The 11,637-nt window shown below is 43.0% G+C and overlaps 1 protein-coding gene across 1 annotated transcript; it reads left to right on the top strand.

The window, feature by feature from the left end:
- Nucleotides 1–5,742: 5,742 nt before the first annotated feature.
- T265_08595 (hypothetical protein) lies at nucleotides 5,743–6,179 on the top strand (the record flags this gene model as incomplete). Its single annotated transcript, XM_009174447.1, has 2 exons — nucleotides 5,743–5,889; nucleotides 6,105–6,179. The coding sequence occupies 2 exons, from the start codon at nucleotides 5,743–5,745 to the stop codon at nucleotides 6,177–6,179; spliced, it is 222 nt and encodes a 73-aa protein (XP_009172711.1).
- Nucleotides 6,180–11,637: the final 5,458 nt, after the last annotated feature.

Genomic DNA, 11,637 nt, shown 5'->3' with positions numbered 1-11,637 from the left:
TTCAATTTGGGTTCAAATAGAACATAAGGTTGACGGAAGCTCGGGGATCGCGTCTACCTGATGAGTCCCAATAAGGGCGATACCGGTCGTGGGCTGTCGAAGAGTTTTCAGCAATCTTGCGAGTAGTTTCTTTCATGAAAAAGGACTGAATTTACTTGATCCTTTCCTTAACAGTTTTTTAAGAGTTTTAGATTATTTTCCACATGAGTGCGTGCCCGTTGAAAATGTTTAACACCAGATTGGACAGGATTTTTTACTCATATACAAAACCAACTTAAATCCGTCTAGTGTTCGAAAACGTAAACGATTGTGATTCATTTTATGGATACACTGTAGTCCGTAAGCCTTCATATGAGATAGCTCAGGGGTTAAGGCAAGAACTCAGTGACCGAAAGATCTGTGGTTCGGACCCAACACCAGCTCCCCAACTGTTACTCCCTGCCAGTTTTTTTATCCTCCTTGCTTGATTGAGTTGGCATGATAGCTGCGAAACAGAAGGGTGCTACAGCTGAACGATTATCATGATTACTTGATATGGCCAGGCTCCCATTGAATTTTAGGACAACAAAGCCCCAATTCCTTGCGAATGCCTCACTTATCAGGAAGCAAGTGAGACAACTCGTCCATCACCTAAGATATTTCTATGTCATCCCCACAGAGGTATTGTTCGTGTATGGGAAACCAACCGATTACAACCACACCTGAGGAAACACGGGACAACCACAAAATTCTTGGCTCAAGCGAAGTAAAATACTCACACTTATCTCAGTTTTGTTTGCGTTTCAAAACAATGACGTTGTTATCATCCGCGTACACGCAAAAACAGCATGTGGTTTATTTTCCGGGATCTCCTCTCAAATTGTGTTTACAGATAAGCCGGGGGTAGATAGGGTCAAAACTGACAGCGATTTTATATGGTTTATTTCTTAACTGGAAACTCATTAATTTCTAGATTTTTCGGCATTTCGTCCACACAATGACGTAGAGCTCGAAAAAAATTCCAGTTTTTTAAACAGAAGACAATGTCCACAACATACAGCGCACATATTCTAGCAAGCACTTTTCGAAAACTTGAATTGACTAAGATGTTCTCACTGTTTATGGCCACCACTAAAATACCTTTAACCATACGACCACTGTGAATTTTCGAAAGAAAATTTGAGTAGTATGCTTCTATGCGAAATTTTAAGGAAATTCACCAAGCCTATCTGCATGTTCCAACAAATTTATTTGAGTGAGTAGGTCCGATTTAACCGCTCAGACAGCGAAAGACCACTCGATTCCACTAGTCAGGGCAAAAGTGAACGCAAGGTTTCCCCAAAGCATTTTGTTTTCGTAATACTGACACAAGGATTGCAGCCCACGTGCATGATTTCTGTTCCAATATCACTCTGAAAATTCATGATAACGAGCCGTTCTATCAACCCATAATGTTGAGTGACCGATATCTTCCGGTGTAGTCCAACAAGCACAGGTGAATTCCTCACCGGGTTTGTGATCGATCGGACGATCTCACCAGTCAACTGCAGAATCATTGATACGATCAATAAGATGGCAATCCATGACACACAATGATCCCCGGTGACTGTGTCAGTCGATGAACACATGTTCACAATCACCAACCAGTGTTCTCTATTGAAGCCCTCAAACCTGGAATCTCATTTTACGCAAAATCCCATCCCGATCACTTGCTCCAGGGTAAATTCACCGCAACAAAGCTTCCCTCCAACAAATTAAGGTTCCTGCCCGCTATTCTGCTTACCGCGATAACCGCACTGAGTGTCAAGACTGACCTGTCTGTCGTTCAGCATTCTTGCCTATAGAGAAAATTCTCTTATCGATCATAATTGAACATAGATGGAGTGTATCAAAACATACACAACAAAATATCTTGCTTTCAATGGAAGCACATGCCAGATTAATTGAGAAAGACGTGAAAAATCGGGGTTATATTGAAGACAACTCAATGCATCTGAGCAATATCTGTCTGAACAGTTCTACACCCACTTAAACATTACATTACTTTCTTCTCAGGAGAAACAAATCTTATCTCTTCCCCTCAAAACAAATCATGTGCATGCTTACTGAGGTGGGGCATTCGGAAAATTGATGTCTACTTTTCTTGTTTGGGAGAATTTCCACCAACTGATGAAGAACCGGTCTAACAGATTGAAACATCCGTCTCCATCAGATCACCCAATAGACTAAAAAGATTGTCCCGACTGACAGGACTTTCGGTGGACTCATGAGCGGACTATACTTAATGCGTAGGTATCACAACTCAATGGATTTCACCCATAAAAGTCGAGAAACACTGTGTCATAAGCAATAGCAGCAACAATGGCGACAATGAATGAAGTTCACGAAAGCATCGTGGCAATTATATTTTGCAGAACAAATCGGTTTCAGCTAAGATCAACAGATACGGGGTTTCGCGGATTTTTGAATGGTTACTGAGGCTTCAGAACGCATGCGTACGCCCGGTAACGTAAAAATGACCTTAGCCATTATCCTCTCTTTCAGTGAACAGAAAAACACGAAAGTTCGCCCGAAGAACACGTTGCTGTGCGTTAAACACCTTACATGTTCTACGAATTCGTAAGATTACTGCCGATATTAGGCCTACTGGGAACCTAGGAGACATGTTGTTGAGTTGAAGTTAGGACAGTGTGGAAACCCAATGGGACAAACACGAAGAATAATTTGTAGATCGTCCCTGAAATGCTCCCGGAAGAGCGGGGAGTTATGTCATGTCCCTTTCATAAGCAACATTCATGAGGCCTATGACGTTGGTCTCTGTAGGTTTTGGTCACTTACTGAACAGAAAGCAGTATAGGTAATCCATTCCTAACCGAATTGTGGAGATAAAACTAGGTGATGCCACAGTTATATTGCATGGTATTCTTGACAGAAATTCATAGACTCTTGGGCCTGCTGCGAACTCTTTGGATTTGAAATAAAAACATCTCACCATGTGAAATATGAAAACATGTGACAGTGGATTGCATTTGATTCAGAGAGACACATAAACAATTGATAACTTCACTACTTGCATACGGCACTTTATCAGAATAACGAGCATTCACACTTTTGAGACCTGGTTTCTGTTGCTCCAAGCAAAAGTTCGGACTGGAAACTTTGTAGTAAAAGTCCCAATGAGATTGTGATCCGATTTGAAGCAAGTGTGTTGAGGTTACATCAGTCAAACAGGAATTTTGTGGACACTTTGAAAAATGACTGGGTGGACATTTGTCATTCACACACACTAATACTAGCAGTAATAATAGTAATAATACTAATCATTCGGCTGTAACGCCTATCTGGAATGCCACCTGAAGGAAGCAACAGAGCTGAGCTACATCCAATTTGCCCTAGCTGAAACAGGAACAGTCGAGATACCAGGGTCGGTTTAGAACCATGAATCTTCCGGTCAGCATGTTCGCGCCCTAACTACTGAGCCATCAGGACGCTTTCAAATACTGGTCCTCTAAACACACTTAATGTTTGTATTCGAAATATTTATCTAAATCAAATCCATCGTTACCCAAATATGACTTTCTGATCACCGGATTAGTGTAGAGTAGTAATATTCAGTTTGACCGTATCGTGAATTAGGACCTAACCTTGTGTACTTCAGAGCTATTTAAATGATTTCAAAAATGGCAGTTCCCTTCAGCATCTCCTTGGAAAGATGCTCATTCAATAATGTAGCCTGATATCATTCGCGGTGTTCCAGCCAGCAGCTGTTAACAGTCTGGTGCTTTGAGAAGCACGAAAACAATCTTAGATGTCCGTGGTAATCCTAAATTTCAGGGTTTGACTAGTCTGATGGTGACCGAGCCATGAAAGCAGCTGACTGTTAGAACATATTGATAACAGTCTGTCTTCAGTTTTCTTGACATAATAGCGCATCGCTCATGAGTTTGTTGAGACATCAACGGTAGCTCACTAATGGTTCCATCCTTCTTGGTATTTGTTAGGTAGGTTGAGACCGGCCGTCTCCATCAGCTCCATGCTTCACTTGAACACCACATTATACGCAACCGGTGTAACAAGACCATTCAAAAGGTCTATTCACCGTTGACGGGGAGACTCACATGGATCCCACCTAGATATCTCCTTTTTGGTATTCTTCTGTTGAAGAAAAGGAGGTGAACAATGCTACTGAAGAGAGGCGAAGCTACAATTGACTTGAGCTTTTGGTCAAAACCCAGTTTTTCAAGCTTTCAAACTAAAGTCATGGGGTTAGTGGAGCAGCTCATCTTTTTATAAATACCGATGGCTTCTGGTTAAGCTTTTGGTAAAACCCAGTTTTTCAAGCTTTCAAACTAAAGTCATGGGGTTAGTGGAGCAGCTCATCTTTTTATAAATACCGATGGCTTCTGGTTAGCAACAGTCTGATTAACCCGAAGCGTCACCATTACAATGAGACAACAGCTTGGAAAACGTCTAGAATATGGGCCGATCTGCCAATGCTATCGCATGTTTCTCCAAAGTGCCCATTGCGGAAATTATCTGTTTTGGGCACAGTTTCAAGTGGGTTGTGTTCCGGTGCGCTAGGTAAGCAACACTTGAACACTCGGTTATTTTTATTCAAATGCCAAGGAACTTAACACTTACCTATCTGTCTGAATTGTTCTGGTCACTGACAGGAATGTTTTGTTGATGAGCCTTGAAGGAGCTTATTTGTTCAGACCTAAGAGGATAGAAAGATAGAAAGATAGCTTCCGTGTTGCTTTGCACACACGGTTTTTGTGAACCTAAATTTTCTGACCTAGTATTGTAAGTGAAACCAGTTCATGCTGAAAAACCGAGAAGCACCTTATAACTCTTTCACCCTTACCGAAAATTATGCGCACCCGGCCTCCCACAAAACTCCACAACCCTCCGGCTAGTAGTGTAAACGACTGAGCGTTCGGCAACGAGTGGCTGATCGGCACCGTGGTTAACTCGCACTTAGATATGATACAGTGCCACTCATCCTTCAACCACGGTAGCCATATCACGTGGTCACCCACTGACTGACTCATCGGGTAACGCTTTCCCAACTGGGAGTTTAAATGATCATATGATGTTATGCTCCCTTGGATTTACTAATTGATCGATTGAGCGAATATCCGGACCATTGGTTGTAGGAAAAGAGCGTGCTCTTATTGAAACTTGTTAACAATGCAAACTAAAACCGTTTGACGATTTGTCCAAATATGTGATGGCTACAATAGGTACACTCGCAAGTATATATTTACAGGTCCCTTACAATGAGGAAGTTTTAGCATCTACTGAAGATCATCGCTTGTATGCAGAAAATAATCTATCTAAATACAATATGTTCTGTCCAGGAACAATCAATATTCAGAATAAATCTCTGTCCCTTAGAGCCAATAGGGACCCTCAGACAGTTTTTTTATGGCATGTGATTGCGTTAGAATACACTTATTTACAGTTCAACTTGGTTGTCACAGGAGACTAAACTGAGTCTCTCACAGAGTCGGGAACTCGGGGACTGTGTCAACTAGATGATTCCCAAGAAAGCGAAACAGGTCGTGGACTGTCGAAAAGTTTTCAGCAACCTTGTGAGTAAGTCCCCTTATTGCTTAGGGCATTTATCGTCTTACAATGTAGCTTAAATCTAGCCTTGGTTATCTGAAAAACAGTCTGTCAATCAGTCAAAAGTCTGGTGCATTCCGTTTCCACGCACCTACATTCCTTTTGGCACTAAATACGCATTCGCTGAATGTCAGCATGTCCAAACTCAACGTTGAAATAACAGACATGACTGCATCAACCATTTGGTGGTATGATAGTGCTGTGCTCGACTGGCTGCTTGGGGGATTTTTTTATTGGAACGGTTGTTCTTCTCCAAAAACTTCAGTGTCTACAACAACTGCTGTACGAGTGAAGTGTTCAAAACGCTAATCTACCATATCCGTTCATGTAAAATGACTGTGCTGGGATATGGGAAATTCAGTCCAGTTTATGCTTTGGAATCAAGGAACCGACAAGACACGGTTACAGTCCTGCCTCAAAACTGATCTATCTACTGACTCTATTTCCAACAAGGCAATGTGACATGAAGCAAGCCAAAATATCTTGTCAATTAAAAGGAACTCGTTGCCTACTGCCCGGGGCAACAATCGTTTCAGAACAGTAGCCGATCCCCAGTATTTTCACGTAGATAACACGTAGATAACATGTCTTTCATGATTAAACGGAATAAGTTGAGTAAGTTTTGCTGGTTTCTCACAATTGTGAATGGGCGCATAAGCTTTGTTGTTGACTTGATGTGTATTTCCAGCACACGGGGTTAGTAGAAAGCATTCATTAGAGTGCAGCGAATACAAACAGATGAAAGAGCAATCTCAGGCTACTTTCGTTGGCTTATTCTAAAAAAGTACAAGCCGAAATTACTTTGTTACCGTATCTGCGCACAGTAGAAGAACGAAGATCTTATCAAGAATGTAGATTCATCAGAAAAGCGACAACTGCGTAAGGTAATGAACAGCAGGACTCAACAAGAAGTGGAGTAGGACAGCGATCAACCAATGAAACACAAAGAAAGCTGAGATCGTTAGAATAGTGCTAGATGTGGACAACTTAGGCGTAATTTGTAGGAGAAAAACCACAGCTGTCGGCGTTGGTGCGTTAGAAAGATTGCTTCCTCGGTTCGTGAAACCATGGAAGATGAGATGTGCAACACTGGAATGGTCAAAAAAAGCAGGGTACTGCAAAGAAGCTAAGAATAAACGGACCACTAAGAAGGGCAGCTGGATATCAGACATTAGGTAGTCTCAATATTTGCGGGATTTCCTTTAATCACTGGGGGAAAACATGTTTTAAGGCGAGGATTCAGTGCACAAAGAACAGTGGCTGATGAGACGGAATCTGCTCATTCCAGTTTTAATACAATGTGGAGCGTTGAACTAGGTGATGTTGGTGCCTTATCCTTGAAGGTGAGTCGTCATGGAATAAATTTGGATCTAAAGTACGGTGCAGAAAAACTGTTCTCTAGCCGAATTATCGTTCTACTTACTAGTCTATACAAACGAAATATGTCTCTGAAGCACCTTAGGAGAAAACCAATCATTTAATGAACTGCTTCGAACAAAAACAGCAACTTCTTGCACCCGGACCAGCATGGTGTCATGTGCTCAATTAAGGCCGTTGGCCGTTATACGTAGTCGCTCTTGGTAACCTGAAGGCAATGTGCAGCTAAAATATGAAACCGATTCAGTCTGTCTCAATACTCGACCATCATAGTCACTTCCTCGTTGGCATATTGTATCAAAAGCAAACCGCCCCCTGAAGTATGCCCTCTGATTTGAGGTAAATTTTTGGTCCAACGGTCTCTAGATAAATTCAACCAATCTGATGATTGATAAGTAGTAAGAAAGTTTCGTCCAGCGGGTTGTTCGCCAACTAGAAGCAACCAATAAAAAGAGGCCCTCGGTTTGGGATCTTTGCCAGCCACACTGCCAAGGAGACGTTTAGCATCCGGTCACATACTGACACTGAATTTACAAAAAGTCTGAACACCTCAGTCCCATTCAGGCTCATCAGCTGTTCGGCATTCGTATGAGTCAAGATGCTGATGGAGATTTCGCTTTGTCGGCGAGACCAATCTAAGCTGGGAAGTCGAGAATCAATGTACCTTTTTTCACCCTTATTAGGAATCATCAGGAAACTCCACTTGGGTCTCGAACCCAAAACTTCTAGGCTCTCAATTAGACAAGATATAGCGTCACTCATCCTTCAATCACGGGATCAGCATCAAGTGGTCACGTGTTGGTTGGTTCCTCGAGTGATGACTCCTCAGATGTAAGTGTCATTTGTTGAGTACAGTGCTTGTCGACTTTTCAGCATATAGTGACTTCACTTAAGGGACGAAATATCCAGTAAAATTCCCCAAATTCCCCACACCGCAAGGAATCACTATGTCAGGTTCATACTAAACTGAACACCATCATAATCAATCATCATAACCGTCGTACGTGTCGTGTATTAGTGTAGTGTTAAGGGGTCTTAGTTAGCTTTGATAAACTTCATATAGAGAACAGAATAACCAAAAATCACGTAGGTGGTAGCATGCGTCCCCGCGCCTAAGGGATTTTAATTATGTCACTTATGAGAAAGGTTACCTGGGTGATTTGTCATATTTTTAATTTTTCTGTTCACCTGTCTGACACAGCTGAACCCATTTGTCACTTTTTTTCTAAATTTTTGACTGTCTGTATACGAACGGATATTTTGCTTTTAACCAGTTAAATAATAATCAGAAAGACCTACAGATCCTGTGCTGTGCATCTTGATCCAAACTTTTGTCACTCAGGTGTCGAATTTAGATTTTGGAAAACATTTTAGTGGCAACACTTTGGAAAGTAGTTCACGCCGTAATATCTGGCGGTGAGTGAAGCGTCTTTGCACGGTCATCAATCAGTAACGGTGCCACATAAAACCAACCCCGAGCCATTGACATTAGGGGAAGACAACTGCTTTCAATCGATTTTTCTCACGTAGCACATCTCAGAGTGATGGTTCTTGTACATGTTCGTAACGCTTAAGGACTCATTGTAGTGATACGATAGTGTGTGCGTTGATACGCCTCACGCCAAAACTGAGGTGAGCTTTTGTGCGGCCTCTGCAGACACAGATAACGTCTTGCGGTCTGGACCGGGCTTCCAGTGTCTCAAGGCCCTAGGGGCCCTATGTTAGGATGGTATAAAAATTGGTGCTTGTTCTGCGTGCGATCCTGGTGTCTACGATATGCTAAAGGCGACCAGTACAGAAGCAACCATGGTACGACCGGTGCCTATTATGTCGAAGTCAAGTGAATCGTTGCCAAGTAAGCTGGTTTTATAGCATATTATCTTATGGGTTCGCAGAATATATCGTCAGATGAACGTAGCATGACCAGACATGACGAGTACTTTTCCGGTCGTGAGTGTGGTTCCTCCGCGGAATTTGTGTTCAAACTGTGAGAATTCCAACGGGGAACGGGCACATGCTATGCCCGCCCATACAGTTTATCTGCGGCGAAATATGAACAGAGTATGGGTGAAGTGCTCTTACCATCCGTCTGTTATGCGTTCATGGTATACAACTGCGTGCATGCACGTTCACACCGGAACGCTAATGAAAAGGGTCGTCGGTAAGTTGATAATTGTTTGCATAGTCATTCAGTTAACTTATGTTTAGGTACGCTGACTTTGACTACCAGTCATCCATGCGTATAGTTCACCGTGACGGTCTTCTGATAATCATCAGTTTGGTTTGACTGGCAAACGTGCATCTGACTGCCCAACAGACTTGTTAGCGTCTCACTTGTGCGTGACGACCGGAAGGTGCAACCTTGCAATCTTATTTAGGGTTTTTGGGCCGGCTAACGCCATAGGCCCAGGAACGGGCTCGTTGCGACCATAGGAAAAGTGTACAGTTGGCCTACAGCACACAATCGTACCTTGTTTTTCAGGGTGACAGTCAGATACCCTTTGGAGAACCCACGAAGTGTTTGTGTTCTTTTACGAGCTCATGGTTGTTGCCATATCGCCATATGGCCCTTGCTACTGCGTACCACGGACAGTCGCTGCTTCCGTTGGTTGAGTCCAGTAGGTGGCTGTTACCACTGAAGAATGTTCAAGCATCAGCTACCGTTGCTGAGAGTAATGTATCAGTACAGGCTGCCCCCAAAGGCAAGTCATCCAAACTAAGTGTTGCTCAAAGCATCTCATCGGATATTTGTGAGGCACCTGTTCGCCTGGGTTCGTCTGATTTTGATTCTTGCTGTCGCTTCTTGCAAACTTTTACTAACCATGTTTGCAAGATCGTTTGTGCCAAGCTGCGTGTTACCAACTGTAAGGTGTCACAGGCGCATCCAGGGTGGAAATGCTGACCGCGGCATCCATATCTTTAGCAGCCTCTGGTGACGGGATATCCTCGCTAGCCGTAGAATTGCCTGTGAGGTGCAACGTTCACCCAACATCTGCAACGCCATCACACGCAGGCAAAGTATAGCACTGTTACAATGCACCGTAAGAAAGAGCCAATGGCGTCACCTATTGACAGTGATGTCTGTGGTGTCTGTAGTTCATCTGAGAATGCCTGTGAGGGGTTGATAATAGACTGGGTACAATGTGACCATTGTCACGTGTGACTGCATTGCAGTTGCATTAACAGCTCGTTCGACAGGCCGGCGTTCTTCTTCTATATGTGCAATCGGTATAACGGGATCTCGGAGTAAGTTCCTCAGGTAAGTTCCGAAGGTAAGTTTTGTTCATTAATTTCAGTTCATATTTGTTTTCTGCCTTGTCCCGTTGGGTGTGTGGGTGGAAGGTGGGTTTTTTCTGCCGTAAACTCCATCCACTCCTCAACGTGGTGCAGTAGTGGCAACCAGTGTGCGTCTTTCACGCAGGCTGGGCTAATTGAGCTATGGTCATTTCCATTTCGTATTGATTTTCCAGGTACAACTGCGGAACGTATTTTTGATGATTCTATAATTTGCTTGCAATCGGTTTCATATATCCTGGCAACGCAAGCATTACGGCAACCAAGGCATCCAAGTTTTGCAGTGAAAACAAGCTTGCGTAGGTGAGAAAAAGGGGCGCAATGCTCCAGTTTCGTATACCCTTAGAGTGGTCCCGATACGTCAGGTCAACTTAGGATCGCCCCTAGCAGTGATTAACACAGCACAGGTTTAGAAATGTATGCAGAAGCCCCCGACCTACATGTGGCTGAGGCACTCACTCGGGCGCCCCGCCTCGAGCGTGTTACTCGTGAAGCGGAATAATTCGTTACACACTCATCAAAAATAAAGTTATTCAAGCCGGATTGCAATCGAACAAGTACCGAAGATTTTAGGATACAAGTGCACCATAGACTTGAGATACAATCTCTACATACATCTCGTCGCCGGTTGTTACTTATATGGCATGTAGAACCGCCAATTCGTGGAAGCCACCCTTGCGTTGTCGTCAACCACGTAACAAGCAGGCCATGAAAACAAGAGACGCTGATTCTCCGAAGACGGCGGTTTGCGGCAATCTATGTAGACGAAAACTGGAAAGAATGCTTACCAGCGGAAACTGAGTTAGTAAGGTTCCGCATCAACAACAACGATGTTCACCACATGCCTCAACAATTGCTCCCATTCTTCGAGGTTTTCAAACGGTAGGTAAATCTCACTTTATGTTCACGCAAAACTTTACGTTAAAGGGTTAACTACCAGAAATAGAAAACAGGTGATCTTCTCTCAAAAGAAGGTTATTTTAAACTACTAAGAATTGCATATTATCCGCATTCATTACTTTTGGAAATCTGGTAACAATGTCAATTTTTATTAGATAATAATATAATTCTGCGCTACGTCCAACAAGGTCAGTTGTAAACTCCCATTCCACAATGTTCCCATTTCTTAATGTTTCCACCATATGGAGTTCAGCCAATCAGAATGGAGATAATGCCGCAAGACGCGGGATCGCATCCGCAGAACGTTCTCGTTTTTCGTACGTGTGAACATACCGCCAAAATAATGCACTGTTTCTATCCACCGGTAGATCTCATTGGACGAAATGCCAACGAGCACTGTGGTTCAGTCTAGTTCGATTTCCAGGCCTTGGATTTGGCTAACATAGAGTGAACTAACTC

The sequence above is a fragment of the Opisthorchis viverrini genome (assembly GCF_000715545.1).
Source record: "Opisthorchis viverrini unplaced genomic scaffold opera_v5_225, whole genome shotgun sequence".
Lineage (NCBI taxonomy): Eukaryota > Metazoa > Platyhelminthes > Trematoda > Opisthorchiida > Opisthorchiidae > Opisthorchis > Opisthorchis viverrini.
This window is presented reverse-complemented; position numbering and strand designations above follow the sequence as displayed.